Source organism: Coregonus clupeaformis, unplaced genomic scaffold (genome assembly GCF_020615455.1).
Source record: "Coregonus clupeaformis isolate EN_2021a unplaced genomic scaffold, ASM2061545v1 scaf0888, whole genome shotgun sequence".
NCBI classification, from domain to species: Eukaryota; Metazoa; Chordata; class Actinopteri; order Salmoniformes; family Salmonidae; genus Coregonus; species Coregonus clupeaformis.
In genome coordinates, this window is record NW_025534342.1 from 110,984 (window position 1) to 129,861 (window position 18,878).

At 43.5% G+C, this 18,878-nt stretch overlaps 1 protein-coding gene across 2 annotated transcripts in view; it reads left to right on the forward strand.

The window, feature by feature from the left end:
• Nucleotides 1-792: 792 nt before the first annotated feature.
• LOC121557184 (F-box/LRR-repeat protein 16-like) overlaps nt 793-18,878 on the forward strand; it is a 45,321-nt gene continuing 27,235 nt past the window's right edge. The window contains exons 1-2 of one of the 2 annotated variants that reach the window (XM_041871021.2): nt 793-1,186; nt 15,584-16,301. In XM_041871021.2, the coding sequence (XP_041726955.1) occupies nt 15,591-16,301 (711 nt within the window). In that variant the 5' untranslated portion in view covers nt 793-1,186; nt 15,584-15,590. Of the gene's footprint in view, nt 1,187-13,155; nt 13,389-15,583; nt 16,302-18,878 lie in introns of those variants that run through there. The other variant, XM_041871022.2, reaches the window with a different exon arrangement.

Genomic DNA, 18,878 nt, shown 5'->3' on the forward strand with positions numbered 1-18,878 from the left:
TGCAGTCAACCTTTCTACCTGTTGTTGATTATGGTGATACTATTTATCAAAGTGCAGCTGCCTCTACTCTAAAACCCCTGGATTCTGTTTTTCATAGGATTTTTATAAGGAATAATGTGTTTGTTTTAGTTGATTGTGTTTTGTGTATATTGTGCGTATTTATGTGTGGTATTTTAGTAGTTTTATATTGTATTAGATTTTTGATCAATTTTATGAAATTGTATATGCAGGGATCCCTTTAAAAGAGACACTGGTTTCAATGGGGACTCAAGGCTGTACATGATGATATGAATGTCCAATACGCACAATAGACTGACTGGGAAGGTGATTTCCCACAGTTAAAGTCCTGCAATAAGAGCTATGAAGCTAATATTTGTGAAAACTCTTTGCAGGTGTGTTCTGTGGGTGTCACTGAGTAGGCTGATACCCCATTTCTGGACCCAAGGCTGTACATTGTAATATAAATATGCCCCAATGCAATCCTGAAGTCTATACATCCACAATGCGATTTAAAATGATTTTTTGTTGTTGTTGTCAAATTGACTAATTATTGTCTTTCTATTTATTTATATAACAAAGATCCAACCTTGTTTTGCATGATCACGTCCAATTGTGGCATGATTCCAATATTTTCATCCGTTTGCATCAGTTTCAATAGGGTATTTTATTTTGAAGGTAAACCGCCGATTCCACTATTGTTTCTCACGCTAATGTTGTTCACGACACACACGTGAGAGGACGGCGAATAAGAGAGAGGAGGAGAGAGCGAGACAGAGCGAGCAATCGGAGAGAGAGAGAGAGAGAGAGAGAGAGAGAGAGAGAGAGAGAGAGAGGAAAACCAAGCTTTGTGTGACTGTGGACGCATACTGCATGAAGAGGTATTGGATGCCCCTTATTTGAGCGTTAACGGATTTTGAGAGTAAAACATAACTTTTGCATAACAGACTCGTTTTTATTATCCGCCTTTTTAGGATCGGATTTACGCGTCGATGGCATCAGCACCGGAGGGTGTCCCTCTTGCCTCCACCAGGCACAACCGGTAACGGGAAGGGCTGCTGCTGCCGTTTCTAGTGTTATATATTTATTTATTCTCATGCGCGCTGCAACGTTGAGGGAAACGTGACCAGAGCAAACCGGGACATTTCGCAGATCATGGAGTAATGCCTGCGTGAGCAGCGTATGAGAGGTAAGGGATGCACAGAGCATTCAGCGATTTGATTCTTTTTAGTATGCCCAAGGACTGATAATGATGAGCTAAACTGATCAATTTTGATCAGCCCTCTCTCAACCTGATAGCATAGGCTACATTATCGATCACGGATCACCATGTAACCATTCAGCAACGCCATCCTGCCCTCGGTGAAATCATCCAGAGCCAGAGGAGTTGGATCTAAGCTGCGATCGGCTGGATGAATAACCGTTCATTGCGCAACGGCACAGAGATAGCCTAGGCTATTTATCGATTATGATTGGTAACGGGATTAGAAGATACATAATCGATAGAAGTGATTATGAAAACACAGAAATTACAATTGTATTCCTGTTATCATTGCCCCTGTATGTCTGGATGATGTCGCGAGTCTTTGTCTTGACTCGGTATGTCACAGCAGCACAGCGCGAGCCGCAGCAGCGAGCTGGGAAAATAGGAACGCAACGGCAAACATATGACGCGAACCTTTCCTACGTCAATGACGTAAACGCGCTTATAGGCCTATTCTGTAAATTTTGCAGCCTTTATCTATTGTACACAGTATAATTGTATAATGGCGATTAGTTATGCTATTCTGATTATCTCCATTTATTAGGCTACCAGTCAGAGGCCACACCAGTCCCCTCCCCTGTAACATAGGCATATAACAGTAGGCTATGTAACCATGTTACAACATAGTTTATTAGGCTAGTATCAGTGCAGCATAGCGAATAGGCCTAAATCAGTTTAGCCTAGTGGTATTACAACATAGCTACAACATAGGATGAACTGTTGCTGCTATAGGATACACTTTTGCTTCTACAGGATGAACTGGACATAGAATAGAATAGAGCTGATTGTCCTCACAGGAGGAAATTCTTTCCCACAAGCGTGTACATTCCACACCAACAAACCAACACTATCACCCAGACATTTACAAGTACATCTCCAGTTCCCAATAGCTCAACACCATCACCCAGACGTTTACAAGTACATCTCCAGTTCCCCAAAGCCCAACACCATCACCCAGACATTTACAAGTACATATCCAGTTCCCAATAGCGCCATACTATATATTATTATGCTTCTATTATATATAATTGTTATGTGTATGTCATTCCAGAAGACAGGAGTCTACCCTTATGAAGCCGTATTCTCTGTAGAGTACAGTGCAGAAGAACTCCGTCTACCAAGATGCAATAGGGCTATATACAGTACTTCCTGCTTGATCCCTACAGGCTAGCCATGTGAGAGATGGACAGCCGGAGGACACACCTCTCCTCTCCTCTCCTCTCCTCTCCTCTCCTCTCCTCTCCTCTCCTCTCCTCTCCTCTCCTCTCCTCTCCTCTCCTCTCCTCTCCTCTCCTCTCCTCTCCTCTCCTCTCCTCTCCTCTCCTCTCCTCTCCTCTCTTCTCTTCTCTTCTCCTCTCCTCTCCTCTCCTCTCCGCTGTAACCCCTTTCTAACCACAGTGTGTTTAGCAGCCTAAACACAGGAAAATACCTTCTTAGTCCAGAGAGAAGCTTTCAGGAGACTGAAAGAGCTGATTAGCATGCTCTAAACAACCAAGCTAATGAAAGAGATGGAGAGGGAAAGAGGGGGTGGGGTAGTTTATTTTTGACACCCCTATTGTTTATTTCACTTTGGCAATGTTAACATATGTTTTCCATGCCAATAAAGCCCTTAAATTGAAATTGAATTGAGAGAGAGAGAGAGAGAGAGAGAGAGGGAGAGAGAGAGAGAGAGAGAGAGAGAGAGAGAGAGAGAGAGAGAGAGAGAGAGAGAGAGAGAGAGAGAGAGAGAGAGAGATAAAACAACAGGCAACGCATGCAGGGCAGAACTGGGACAATATCCACTAATAATAACACTCAAAAAATAGCAATTCAGTTTTGGAAACATTTAAAATACAGTGACCCCCTCTCTTATCATTACCAAGCCCTGCAATGCCAAGAGCTGAGCAAAGAAAATAGTCCCCTCATCCAGCTGGTCCTGGGGCTGAGTTCACAAACCTGTTCTACTAACACACAGATTATTTTGTGCCCAATAGAAATAAAGGTGACTCCAAAATGACACAATACATTATTTACCATTAATCTCTATTGGGAACAAAATAATATGAAACACAACCAAAAGGAACTGCAAATACATCTAACAAGTTTGTAGAGTCACAAGCTTGATGATGTAGTCATTGCGTGCTAGGAATATGGGACCAAATACTAAACTTTTGACTACTTTATTTATAAGAGTCTTTAGGGGTGACAATAATTTTGACCTCTACCTTTTTGATTAAAATAAATATTACTTGTTAAACAAAATATTTTTCTCTGAGTAATTGTATTAGTATAAAATTATATAATTCCTCCATTTTGTTGCATACAATATGCCTCAGTATTTGAATTATTTATTATATACAGTCATTATTGCTCATCTTTATCAAGGGTGTCAGTAATTTAGGACCCCACTGTATAGGCTTAGTTGCAGTCTAAACAGCTCATAAAGTCTGTCAGTGGTATAACTACTAGGTAGAACTGTACTACAGAAACCAGCTGCTCATAAAGTCTGTCAGTGGTAGAACTACTAGGGAGAACTGCCTTTCTCTGAATGTACAGTGTGGAAAAAAAGTATTTAGTCAGCCACCAATTGTGCAAGTTCTCCCACTTAAAAAGATGAGAGAGGCCTGTAATTTTCATCATAGGTACACGTCAACTATGACAGACAAATTGAGATTTTTTTTCTCCAGAAAATCACATTGTAGGATTTTTTATGAATTTATTTGCAAATTATGGTGGAAAATAAGTATTTGATCAACTACAAACAAGCAAGATTTCTGGCTCTCACAGACCTGTAACTTCTTCTTTAAGAGGCTCCTCTGTCCTCCACTTGTTACCTGTATTAATGGCACCTGTTTGAACTTGTTATCAGTATAAAAGACACCTGTCCACAACCTCAAACAGTCACACTCCAAACTCCACTATGGCCAAGACCAAAGAGCTGTCAAAGGACACCAGAAACAAAATTGTAGACCTGCACCAGGCTGGGAAGACTGAATCTGCAATAGGTAAGCAGCTTGGTTTGAAGAAATCAACTGTGGGAGCAATTATTAGGAAATGGAAGACATACAAGACCACTGATAAATCTCCCTCGATCTGGGGCTCCATGCAAGATCTCACCCCTGTGGGGTCAAAATGATCACAAGAACGGTGAGCAAAAAATCCCAGAACCACACGGGGGGACTAGTGCAAGACCTGCAGAGAGCTGGGACCAAAGTAACAAAGCCACCATCAGTAACACACTACGCCGCCAGGGACTCAAATCCTGCAGTGCCAGACCTGTCCCCCTGCTGAAGCCAGTACATGTCCAGGCCCGTCTGAAGTTTGCTAGAGTGCATTTGGATGATCCAGAAGAGGATTGGGAGAATGTCATAGTCAGATGAAACCAAAATAGAACTTTTTGGTAAAAACTCAACTCGTCATGTTTGGAGGACAAAGAATGCTGAGTTGCATCCAAAGAACACTATACCTACTGTGAAGCATGGGGGGTGGAAACATCATGCTTTGGGGCTGTTTTTTCTGCAAAGGGACCAGGACGACTGATCCGTAAAGGAAAGAATGAATGGGGCCATGTATCGTGAGATTTTGAGTGAAAACCTCCTTCCATCAGCAAGGGCATTGAAGATGAAACGTGGCTGGGTCTTTAAGCATGACAATGATCCCAAACACACCGCCCGGGCAACAAAGGAGTGGCTTCGTAAGAAGCATTTACATTTTAGTCATTTAGCAGACGCTCTTATCCAGAGCGACTTACAGTTAGTGCATACATTTTTATTCCCCCTGTGGGAATCGAACCCACAACCCTGGCATTGCAAACGCCATGCTCTATCAACTGAGCTACATCCCTGCCGGCCATTCCCTCCCCTACCCTGGACGACGCTGGGCCAATTGCACGCCGCCCCATGGGTCTCCCGGTCACGACAGAGCCTGGATTCGAACCAGGATCTCTAGTGGCACAGCTTGCACTGCGATGCAGTGCCTTAGACCACTGTGCCACTCGGGAGTGGCCTAGCCAATCTCCAGATCTCAACCCCATAGAAAATCTTTGGAGGGAGTTGAAAGTCCGTGTTGCCCAGCGACAGCCCCAAAACATCACTGCTCTAGAGGAGATCTGCATGGAGGAATGGGCCAAAATACCAGCAACAGTTTGTGAAAACCTTGTGAAGACTTACAGAAAACGTTTGACCTGTGTCATTGCCAACAAAGGGTATATAACAAAGTATTGAGAAACTTTTGTTATTGACCAAATACTTATTTTCCACCATAATTTGCAAATAAATTCATAAAAAATCCTACAATGTGATTTTCTGGATTTCTTTTTCTCATTTTGTCTGTCATAGTTGTCGTGTACCGAGAACTTGCACAATTGGTGGCTGACTAAATATTTTTTTCCCCCACTGTACACATAGTGCTGTACTATTTGTGGGTACTACATAGTGGGTGCTGTACTATTTGGTTTATAGTAACTTAAAGGTTTTCAGCATGCTTTTCAAAGCATCCTGCCATAGCCCCTACCACTCCCATTGTTTCACTAGCAGTGATGCTAATGCTAGCTGTGGGGTAAGTAAATAAAGAAAACTAAGCCATATTGTTGGTCACTGTCTCTCAGGATCACTTTTTGAAGTGAATTGAATGCATTTTTATCAATACAATTATATATATTTAAATTTTTGGTGTACTTTAAATGGCAGTCGTTTTTACAACATAAATATCACTAAATTAATATTTTTTCAAAATTCTGAAAACTAAATGATACTATAATCAAATGATGGTAAATTAGCTTTTTAGTACTGACGTGGAAAAAAGCTGCACATTCTATAAAGGACCATTTTATATTTTCATTTTACAGAATATGCAAATGAACTTGTTAAAAGAACAGTCTGTTTTGGCCATCTTCTATTTCAGATAACATTAATTACTTGTGTAAGGATGTTTTGATGAGAAATACATTTATATTATTCTGTGATTGTAGATTTTTCTAATATCGTTTCTTCTTGGGTTCAGTTGGTAATCGATTTATGTCAAATATGTTGGTAGCTAGAGGGTTAATATTGCAAATGAATCACTTAATTTCCAAAGTACGCTTTTGGCAATATGTACATTGTTACGCCAATAAAGCAATTTGAATTGAATTGAATTGAGAGAGAGAAGGAGATGGGGTGGAGAGAGCTGGAGAGAGGGTGGAAGGGGGACAGAGGAGATGTATGGAGATGAAGAGGGAGGGAGAGAGAGAGGGAGGGAGAGGGAGGGAGGGAAGAGAGAGGGAGTGAAGAGAGAGGGATGGAGGGAGAGAGAGAGAGAGAGAGAGAGAGAGAGAGAGAGAGAGAGAGAGAGAGAGAGAGAGGGAGGGAGAGAGGGAGGGAGGGAGGGAGGGAGAGAGAGGGAGGGAAGAGGAAGAGGAATGGAGAGTGAGAAATAGAGAGGAAGGGGTGGGAGAGAATTGAGAAATTCACCCTTTTTTCATTTTCTCTCATCCTCTGTCTCTGTACTTCACAACTCTGATCTATCTCCTTCTCTCTCTCAATTCAATTCAATTTCAATTTAAGGGCTTTATTGGCATGGGAAACATGTGTAAACATTGCCAAAGCAAGTGAAGTAGATAGTAAACAAAAGTGAAATAAACAATAAATATTAACAGTAAACATTACACTCAGAAGTTTCAAAAGAATAAAGACATTTCAAATGTCATATTATGTATATATACAGTATTGTAACAATGTGCAAATAGTTCAAGTACAAATGGGAAAATAAATAAACATAAATATGGGTTGTATTTACAATGGTGTTTGTTCTTCACTGGTTGCCCTTTTCTTGTGGCAACAGGTCACAAATCTTGCAGCTGTGATGGCACACTGTGGTTTTTCACCCAGTAGATAAGGGTGTTTATCAAAATTGGGTTTGTTTTCGAATTCTTTGTGGATCGCTGCAATCTGAGGGAAATATGTGTCTCTAATATGGTCATACATTTGGCAGGAGGTTAGGAAGTGCAGCTCGGTTTCCACCTCATTTTGTGGGCAGTGTGCACATAGCCTGTCTTCTCTTGAGAGCCAGAGAGAGAGAGAGAGAGACAGAGAGAGAGAGAGAGAGACAGAGAGAGGGAGAGAGAGAGAACGAGAGAGAGAGAGAGAGAGAGAGAGAGAGAGAGACAGAGAGAGAGACAGAGAGAGAGACAGAGAGAGAGACAGAGAGAGAGAGAGAGAGAGAAAGAGACAGAGAGACAGAAAGAGAGACAGAGAGAGAGAGAGAGAGAGAGAGAGAGAGAGAGAGAGAGAGAGAGAGAGAGAGAGAGAGAGAGAGAGAGAGAGCGAGAGAGAGAGAGACAGAGACAGAGACAGAGACAGAGACAGAGAGACAGAGAGAGACAGAGAGAGAGAGAGAGAGAGAGAGAGAGAGAGAGAGAGAGAGAGAGAGAGAGAGAGAGAGAGAGACAGAGAGAGAGAGAGAGAGAGAGAGAGAGAGAGAGAGAGAGAGAGAGAGAGAGAGAGAGAGACAGAGACAGAGACAGAGACAGAGACAGAGACAGAGACAGAGAGAGTGTAATGTTTACTGTTAATATGTATTGTTTATTTCACTTTTGTTTACTATCTACTTCACTTGCTTTGGCAATGTTAACATACGTTTCCATGCCAATAAAGTCCTTTAAATTGAATTGAAATGTAATTGAATTGAGAGAGAGAGAGAGAGAGAGAGAGAGAGAGAGAGAGAGAGAGAGAGACAGAGAGACAGAAAGAGAGACAGAGACAGAGAGAGAGCGAGAGAGAGAGAGAGAGAGAGAGAGAGAGAGAGAGAGAGAGAGAGAGAGGAGAGAGAGAGAGAGAGAGAGAGAGAGAGAGAGAGAGAGAGAGAGACATAGAGAGAGAGAGGAGAGAGAGAGAGAGAGAGAGAGAGAGAGAGAGAGAGAGAGAGAGAGAGAGAGAGAGACAGAGACACAGAGAGAGAGACAGAGAGAGAGAGAGAGAGAGAGAGAGAGAGAGAGAGAGAGAGAGAGAGAGAGAGAGAGAGAGAGAGAGAGAGAGAGAGAGAGGAGAGAGAGAGAGAGAGAGAGAGAGAGAGAGAGAGAGAGAGAGACAGAGACAGAGACAGAGACAGAGACAGAGACAGAGAGAGTGTAATGTTTACTGTTAATATGTATTGTTTATTTCACTTTTGTTTACTATCTACTTCACTTGCTTTGGCAATGTTAACATACGTTTCCCATGCCAATAAAGCCCTTAAATTGAATTGAAATGTAATTGAATTGAGAGAGAGAGAGAGAGAGAGAGAGAGAGAGAGAGAGAGAGAGAGAGACAGAAAGAAAGAGAGACAGAGACAGAGAGAGAGAGCGAGAGAGAGAGAGAGACAGAGAGAGAGAGAGAGAGAGAGAGAGAGAGAGAGAGAGAGAGAGAGAGAGAGAGAGAGAGAGAGAGAGAGAGAGAGAGAGAGAGACAGAGACAGAGACATAGAGAGAGAGACAGAGAGAGAGAGAGAGAGAGAGAGAGAGAGAGAGAGAGAGAGAGAGAGAGAGAGAGAGAGAGAGACAGAGACACAGAGAGAGAGACAGAGAGAGAGAGAGAGAGAGAGAGAGAGAGAGAGAGAGAGAGAGAGAGAGAGAGACAGAGTGAGAGATATAGAGAGAATGAGAGAGACAGAGACAGAGACAGAGAGAGAGAGAGAGAGAGAGAGAGAGAGAGAGAGAGAGAGAGACAGAGAGAGACAGAGAGAGACAGACAGAGACAGAGACAGACAGAGACAGAGACAGAGAGAGAGAGAGAGAGAGAGAGAGAGAGAGAGAGAGAGAGAGACAGAGACAGAGACAGAGACAGAGACAGAGAGAGAGAGAGACAGAGAGAGACAGAGAGAGACAGAGACAGAGACAGAGACAGAGAGAGAGAGAGAGAGAGAGAGAGAGAGAGAGAGAGAGAGAGAGAGAATACCTGACCACTGTGACTGACCCAAACTTAAGGAAAGCTTTGACTATGTACAGACTCAGTGAGCATAGCCTTGCTATTGAGAAAGGCCGCCGTAGGCAGACCTGGCTCTCAAGAGAAGACAGGCTATGTGCACACTGCCCACAAAATGAGGTGGAAACTGAGCTGCACTTCCTAACCTCCTGCCAAAAGTATGACCATATTAGAGACACATATTTCCATCAGATTACAGCGATCCACAAAGAATTCGAAAACAAACCTAATTTTGATAAACTCCCTATCTACTGGGTGAAAAACCACAGTGTGCCAACACAGCTGCAAGATTTGTGACCTGTTGCCACAAGAAAAGGGCAACCAGTGAAGAACAAACACCATTGTATATACAACCCATATTTATGTTTATTTATTTTCCCATTTGTACTTTAACTATTTGCACATTGTTACAACACTGTATATATACATAATATGACATTTGAAATGTCTTTATTCTTTTGAAACTTCTGAGTGTAATGTTTACTGTTAATATTTATTGTTTATTTCACGTTTGTTTACTATCTACTTCACTTGCTTTGGCAATGTTAACATTAGTTTCCCATGCCAATCAAGCCCTTAAATTGAATTGAATTGAATTGAGAGAGAAAGAGTGGGAGAGAGAGAGAGAGAGAGACAGAGAAGAGAGAGAGGAGAGAGAGAGAGAGAGAGAGAGCGAGTGAGACATGTCTCTGTCCCTCTCTCTCTCTCTCTCTCTCTCTCTCTCTCTCTCTCTCGGCTGTGAAGTGTTGTAGTTTGGTTCAGTACTGTATGTCCAGGGAACTTGATGACAGTAGTAGTAGCTGTATATTTGACTATAACTGCTGCTCTCCTTGGTGCTGAAGTTACACTGAGAAGGCCCACTCTTTCTCTCACTCTTCCTCCCCCACTCTTTCTCTTTCTCTTCCTCCCTCACTCTTTCTCTCTCTCTTCCTCCCCCACTCACCCTCTCTCTCTCTCCCCCCCACTCTTTCTCTCTCTCTTACTCCCTCACTCCTTCTCTCTCTCTCTTCCTCCCCAACTCACCTGCTCTCTCTTCCACTCTCCCTCACTATGTCAATGGCTGCAGCCCAGATGACACCCTATAGTCTCCCCCCCTCTCTCTCTCTCCCCATCTCTCTCTCTCCCTCTCCCCTCTCTCTCTCTCTCCATCTCCCCCCTCTCTCTCTCTCTCTCTCTCTCTCCCCCTCTCTCTCTCTCTCTCTCTCTCTCTCGCTCTCTCTCTCTCTCTCCCCTCTCTCTCTCTCTCTCTCTCTCTCTCTCTCTCCCTCTCTCTCTCTCTATCCCTCTCTCTCCCTCTCTCTCTTTCTTTCTCTTTCTCTCTCTCTCTCTCTCTCCCACTCTTTCTCTCTCAATTCAATTCAATTCAATTCAAGGGCTTTATTGGCATGGGAAACGTATGTTAACATTGCCAAAGCAAGTGAAGTAGATAGTAAACAAAAGTGAAATAAACAATAAATATTAACAGTAAACATTACACTCAGAAGTTCCAAAAGAATAAAGACATTTCAAATGTCATATTATGTCTATATACAGTGTTGTAACAATGTGCAAATAGTACAAATGGGAAAATAAATAAACTTAAATATGGGTTGTATTTACAATGGTGTTTGTTCTTCACTGCTTGCCCTTTTCTTGTGGCAACAGGTCACAAATCTTGCTGCTGTGATGGCACACTGTGGTATTTCACCCAATAGAGAGGGAGTTTATCAAAATTGGATTTGTTTTCGAATTCTTTGTGGATCTATGTAATCTGAGGGAAATATGTGTCTCTAATATGGTCATGCATTTGGCAGGAGGTTAGGAAGTGCAGCTCAGTTTCCACCTCATTTTGTGGGCAGTGTGCACATAGCCTGTCTTCTCTTGAGAGCCAGGTCTGCCTACGGCGGCCTTTCTCAATAGCAAGGCTATGCTCACTGAGTCTGTACATAGTTAAAGCTTTCCTTAAGTTTGGGTCAGTCACAGTGGTCAGGTATTCTGCCACTGTGTACTCTCTGTCTAGGGCCAAATAGCATTCTAGTTCGCTCCAATGTGTCAAGTAATTATCTTTTTGTTTTCTCACGATTTGGTTGGGTCTAATTGTGTTGCTGTCCTGGGGCTCTGTGGGGTCTGTTTGTGTTTGTGAACAGAGCCCCAGGACCAGCTTGCTTAGGGGACTCTTCTCCAAGTTCATCTCTCTGTAGGTGATGGCTTTGTTATGGAAGGTTGGGAATCGCTTCCTTTTAAGTGGTTATAGAATTTAACGTCTCTTTTCTGGATTTTGATAATTAGCGAGTATCGGCCTAATTCTGCTCTTTTCGTTGTACATGGAGGATATTTTTTCAGAATTCTTCATGCAGAGTCTCAATTTGGTGTTTGTCTCCCTCTCTCTATCTATCTATCTATCTATCTATCTATCTATCTATCTATCTATCTATCTATCTATCTATCTATCTATCTATCTATCTATCTATCTATCTATCTATCTATCTATCTATCTCTCTCTCTCTCTCTCTCTCTCTCTCTCTCTCTCTCTCTCTCTCTCTCTCTCTCTCTCTCTCTCTCTCTCTCTCTCTCTCTCTCTCTCTCTCTCTCTCTCTCTCTCTCTCTCTCTCTCTCTCTCTCTCCCTCCATCCCCAGCCTATGGGTTGTGTGGCTGGCTGAGCTCTGTGTGTATATAGCTGGTGGGTGGTGGTTACTGCTGTACTCAACAGTACTGTTAGTCTTACTTCAGGTTCTGCAGTCAGACAGCAGAAGGAGCTATTTTAACATCCCCATCTCTCCCTCTTATCTCCCCCTATTTTAACATCCTAGTAGCCACAGGCAGCTGAACAGGAGGAGGGGGTTAGTGCAGATGTGTGTGTGTGTGTGTGTGTGTGTGTGTGTGTGTGTGTGTGTGTGTGTGTGTGTGTGTGTGTGTGTGTGTGTGACAGATAGATAGATCTATTTGTTTACAGCTGAGTTATATGTACCGAGCTACACCAGCTCAGCACCAGCTCAGTAGCCTTGTGGTTAGAGTGTCCACCCTGAGATTGGAAGGTTGGGAGTTAGATTCCCGGCTAAGGAGCAGGAGCCTTGGCTTGTCCCAGCCAGAACAGCTCATAGGAGCAGGAGCCTTGGCTTGTCCCAGCCAGAACAGCTCATAGGAGCAGGAGCCTTGGCTTGTCCCAGCCAGAACAGCTCATAGGAGCAGGAGCCTTGGCTTGTCCCAGCCAGAACAGCTCATAGGAGCAGGAGCCTTGGCTTGTCCCAGCCAGAACAGCTAAAGGGAAGTCACATTTATGTTGGACCTTGTGTACAATTGGATGAATGTATCTTAATGTTAGACCACAGTACGGTATAGGTTAGGGTTGTGAGTGGTTCAGTGGGGGTGAATGAATGAATGGGTTTATTATGAACCCTTTGTTTTTGGCGTGTTTGGTGTACCCTGGGCCCTGAGAGAGAATGGAAATACCACCTATATTTATCTGTCTATTTATATTCCCCTAATATTCGTACTACAACAATGTATACATTGCTAAAACACTGTACATAGCTGATAATATAACACTGGAAATGTCTTGATCTTTTTCAAACCTTTGTGAGTACAATGTTTACTGTTAATTTCTAATTGTTTTTTGTTGATATTGTTTCGTGTGTTCTCATTTTTGTTAATTGTTTATTTCACTTTTGTTTATTGTTTATTTCACTTTTGTTTATTGTTTATTTAACTTGCTTTGGGAAAGTAAACACGTTTCCCATAACAATAAAGCCCCTTTGAATTGACATTGAATTGAGAGAGAACGAAAGAGAGAGTACCGCCGCAGCTTCATCTCTTCCTCTCCTCCTCTGTTGAGTTCCGCTGATGTTGAGCCAGGCGATGTCATGTTGCTTTCTATTACAGGGATCTCGTTCTCTCTCTCTGTCTCTCTGTCTCTCTCTCCCACACTGATTCGAACGCATCAGATATTTATCTTCGCTGACACCGTGGAATAATGCGCCGATGAAACAAACAAAACAGGACAATCATCCCGATTTCACGCATATTCCCTCATATTATGTCCTCGTCGCTTCCGATACGAAATTATGCATCGCGTCGTAGCGTCAACAATTCAATAACATCCCCCGCTCTCCGCCATTCCCTGTGGATGCTGCTGGTAGCGTGGTGATGCTGGCGATAAAATAGATCTCCGTTTGGTGAAAGACTTGCGAGGCTTCGGTTCAATCGGGGGAGAGTGACGGGGTTCAATCGACAGGTAAGAGCAGAGTGCAATGCAGATTCATGCTGGCCGGAGCACCGCAATGCTATTTTCTGTTTAGCGGAGCGAGAGAGCGGGAGGGAGGGAGAGAGAGAGAGAATAGCCAACCCTTCCTTCGGTTAGCTTTTCTGCTGCAGCATCGCTTATTCCCCTTTCAGCTCTATTACACCGATATGTGTTACGTGCAACACAAACCGAATATTAGACCAATCACAAGCAGAGTGATATGGGTTTAATATTCGATCCGGTTGTAATAGCCCTAGCCTAATGACTGATGGTGTAGCCTATAGCCTAGGTTACTGTAGGCAGTCATAGACACTATTTGATGACGGGAATGCTATTCATTGTATAGTTGTCGATATCCTATGAATAGTGATACCTATTGCATCTAAAGGTTTTGACAATGAAGGATGCAATGAGCTTATCTTATCTGCGATGATTGTTGATAAGGCCCTATACCTCTAAACTGTTTATATTTTGCCTTGTAATCTTTATTCAAAGTGAACACGTCCTATTGTAGCTTCCTGCTGTGCCACTCTGCCACCAGCATTACGTAATACTGTAGACTAGCATAGCAGGGATGCTTGCTTAGATATAGGGCCTGCCACCATAGACCACCGCGCTGTTCTATTTCTAACGCAAGGCTGCCAAGGGATTGTCGCCAAGTGTTCTGTGAATTATTCAAACGAAAAATGCTTTGTTTGCCCAGAAATCGCGTCTGTTTCTGTGTAGGCTATATTGTACATAACAGCGAGGCTCTCCAACATCAAGCACACACAGGTTATGGGAAATACATCTAAGCTATCTACATAAGAACTGCCTAGTGGTGTTTATCTACTCAGTCCCTTGAGAGACAGACAGGCAGGTCCATAGACAATGTGTTAAATGTATTTTACCAGGTAAGTTGACTGAGAACACATTCTCACTTACAGCAACAACCTGGGGAATAGTTGAAGGGGAGATGAATGAGCCAATTGGAGGCTGGGGATAATTAGGTGGCCATGATGGTATGAGGGCTAGATTGGGAATTTAGCCAGGACACTGGGGTTAACATCCCTACTCTTTTGATAAGTGCCATGGGATCTTTAGTGAACACAGAGAGTCAGGACACACGTTCAACGTCCCAGCCGAAAGACGACACCCTACACAGGGCAATGTCCCCTATCATTGCCCTGGGGCATTGGGATAAATATATTTATTTAGACCAGAGGAAAGAGTGCCTCCTACTGGCCCTCCAACTCCACTTCCAGCAGCATCTGGTCTTCCATCCAGGGACCAAACCTGCTTAGCTTCAGAGGCAAGCCAGCAGTGGTATGCAGGGTGGTATGCTGTTGGCATACATACATAATTATGGTGGATGAACTGAGATGCTCCACCTGATTGATCCACTGTAGCAAATAGAATAAAACAATGGATGGTCTTACAAGATTGATCTGACTGTGTGTAGATTTAGACAACAGTATGTACCTGTCTGTCTGTCTGTCTGTCTGATTACTGTCCCCTCAACAAGCTCTCACAGAATTAGACGTTCATCCATGTTTCTCAAACGTAAAAATTTCAAAGTTGTTCCAAATGTCAATTTTCAAAGTGTTTGGTTACTTCTCTGTATCGTTCCAAGGTTAAGTTTAGGCATTAACTCAGATTTCTTAAGTTTAGGCATTAACTCAGATTTCTTAAGTTTAGGCATTAACTCAGATTTCTTAAGGTTAGGCATTAACTCAGATTTCTTAAGGTTTGGCATTAACTCTGAATGGTTAAGATAAGGGTTAAGGTTTGGGATAGGCTTAAAATAAAAATAACTTTCTATTGCTGGATTCAAACATGCAACCTTTGGAACCAGAAGCAGATGTTTATGTCGCCCATCTGCCATCCATGTCCACAACACCCTAGCAAAACCAAAGCCTACTTGAAGGTAACAGCGCTCACTGTTGCCCCTAGTGGCTGGTTTCCACTTCATCTCCTGATGTCCTCAGACATGGTTGGATGTTGAATACTGACTTATATCACGGGTGACCTAACTGGTCTCCTAGCTCGGTTGTCAGACATGTTGAGTCTATCTGTCTTTATGTTTTAATGCTCTCTCTCGCTCTCTCTCTCACTCTCTCTCGCACTCTCTATCGATCTCTCTTTCGCTCTCTCTCTCTCTCTGATCCAATGTTTACCATGTATTAATTCTCTCTCCCTCCTCCTAGGTTCCCAATGTTGAACATGTCGACCCCCAGCGAGCTCAAGTCTCCGTGTGTCCCGAGGAACGGCATGGTCAAGCTCCCCCCTCAGCCCAACGGTCTGGGCAGCGCCAGCATCACCAAGGGCACGCCTGCCGCCAAGAACCGCCTGTGCCAGTCCTCCTCCGTGCCCGGCATCCTACCCCCGCCTTCCCTACCCTACCACCTGGACCCCCTGCCCACCGCAGCTTCTCTCCTGGGGCCAGACCTGGACACCAGCCCCCTGACGGCCCTCCAACCCCCGCTGCGCAAGGTCCCCCTCACTTTACCCAAGCCGCCCCTGCCCCTGGCCCTCACCCTGCCTCTGGCCCTTCTGCTGCCCCTGGAGCGCCAGCTGGCCCTGGATGAGAAGCTGCTCAACAGGCTGCTGTGGTACTTCACCACGGCTGAGAAGTGTGTCCTGGCCCAGGTGTGCAGGACCTGGAGGAAGGTTCTGTACCAGCCCAAGTTCTGGGAGGGTGTCACACCCGTCCTCCATGCCAAGGAGCTGTACGCCCTACTCCCCAGCGGAGAGAAGGAGTTTGTCAGCCTGCAGGCCTTCGCCCTCAGGGGGTTCCAGGCGTTCTGTCTGGTGGGGGTTTCGGACCTGGACATTTGTGAGTTCATTGATAACTACCCCCTGTCCAAGAAGGGGGTGAAGTCGGTCAGTCTGAAGAGGTCCACCATCACAGACGCAGGCCTGGAGGTGAGTCATAGTCATAGTGCTATAGTTACAGTCATGTGAACACAAACATGTCATTTAGCACAGCCTTTCTCCAACCTCTCCATGGGGACCAGCCTGTCCATGGATTATATCTATTCCACAGCTAACACCTGATTCAACTGGTCAACTAATCATCAAGCCCTTGACTAGGTGAGTCAGGTGAGCTAGTTCAGGGCTTTATCCAAAGGGACTTACAGCAGTGTGTGCATGCAATTTTGTATGGATGACCCCAGCGGGAATCAAACCCAAAATCCTGACATTGCAAGCGCCTTGCTCTACACACAGGAATGTAAGAATGTGTACTGAATAAGGGTTTTCCTCCTTTGTATATAACATTTTCATTTCTCAACAATAGTGGAATGTAACTTCCATTAGTCCTCCAGTAGATGTAACTTCCATTAGTCCTCCAGTAGATGTAACTTCCATTAGTCCTCCAGTAGATGTAACTTCCATTAGTCCTCCAGTAGATGTAACTTCCATTAGTCCTCCAGTAGATGTAACTTCCATTAGTCCTCCATTAGATGTAACTTCCATTAGTCCTCCAGTAGATGTAACTTCCATTAGTCCTCCAGTAGATGTAACTTCCATTAGTCCTCCATTAGATGTAATGTCCATTAGTCCTCCAGTAGATGTAACTTCCATTAGTCCTCCAGTAGATGTAACTTCCATTAGTCCTCCAGTAGAGGACTAATGAGTAATGGAGTAAAGTAACATGTTACTTTATAGTAATATAACACATTACTTTATAGTAATATATCACGTTACTTTATAGTAATATAACATGTTACTTTATATTAATATAACACATTACTTTCCACACAAAGTAATATTGTAAACAAGTAATGCGTTAATTTTGTTAATCCTCAGCATCAATATCAACACAATGCACTCCCTGAACTCAGAAAGCCTGCCACCCCACTGCTGCGTAGCCTAGTAACAGTCGCCGGGTGAGCTGGGTTCCGCTATAGTTGGGCACCATGTCTACTGGGTCACCAGGGATCACATGGAATGTGGAATGTCACATCACATGACCTGGCTCACTGGTCACATGATCATGGGACAGAGAGAGGAGAGATATTCTATTAGAATGGTTAATGGTTAAGGTTAAGATTTGAGGCTGGTGAGCTGATCCTAGATCTGTGGTTAAGTTGGAACGTTTATCCCGAGCAGGTCAACAATCAATAGAGTGAGTAGAATGAACATCAATGAAATGAAACGTGAGATGTCACAGGAGTGCAGTGTGCTGGAAATGCAATCCAACCATTGTCTGTTATAATAACAATAGCATAGCTAAGTAAAGGTTCAGTACAGAGACTGGGTATTCCATTCCAAAACAGCCCTCACACATGGAATCAGTCTAGTCAACAATCCACCCTGCTTGTCTGTGGTGGTGTTGTGACTATAGACTACTGTGGTGGTGTTGTGAGTATAGACTACTGTAGTGGTGTTGTGAGTATAGACTACTGTGGTGGTGTTGTGAGTATAGACTACTGTGGTGGTGTTGTGAGTATAGACTACTGTGGTGGTGTTGTGAGTATAGACTACTGTGGTGGTGTTGTGAGTGTAGACTATTGTGGTGGTGTTATGAGTATAGACTACTGTGGTGGTGTTGTGAGTATAGACTACTGTGGTGGTGTTGTGAGTATAGACTACTGTGGTGGTGTTGTGAGTATAGACTACTGTGGTGGTTGTGAGTATAGACTACTGTGGTGGTGTTGTGAGTATAGACTACTGTGGTGGTGTTGTATAGACTACTGTGGTGGTGTTGTGAGTATAGACTACTGTGGTGGTGTTGTGAGTATAGACTATTGTGGTGGTGTTATGAGTATAGACTACTGTGGTGGTGTTATGAGTATAGACTACTGTGGTGGTGTTGTGAGTATAGACTATTGTGGTGGTGTTGTGAGTATAGACTACTGTGGTGGTGTTGTGAGTATGGACTACTGTGGTGGTGTTGTGAGTATAGACTACTGTGGTGGTGTTGTGAGTATAGACTACTGTGGTGGTGTTGTGAGTATAGACTACTGTGGTGGTGTTATGAGTATAGACTACTGTGGTGGTGTTGTGAGTATAGACTACTGTGGTGGTGTTGTGAGTATAGACTACTGTGGTGGTGTTGTGAGTATAGACTACTGTGGTGGTGTTATGAGTATAGACTACTGTGGTGGTGTTGTGAGTATAGACTACTGTGGTGGTGTTGTGAGTATAGACTACTGTGGTGGTGTTTTGAGTTTGGACTACAGTGGTGGTGTTGTGAGTATAGACTACTGTGGTGTTGTTGTGAGTATAGACTACTGTGGTGTTGTTGTGAGTATAGACTACTGTGGTGTTGTTGTGAGTATAGACTACTGTGGTGGTGTTGTGAGTATAGACTACTGTGGTGGTGTTGTGAGTATAGACTACTGTGGTGGTGTTGTGAGTATAGACTACTGTGGTGGTGTTGTGAGTATAGACTACTGTAGTGGTGTTGTGAGTATAGACTACTGTGGTGGTGTTATGAGTATAGACTACAGATAGATTGTAACTTCCATCAATGTAATTGTCTGCATCACTTCCAAT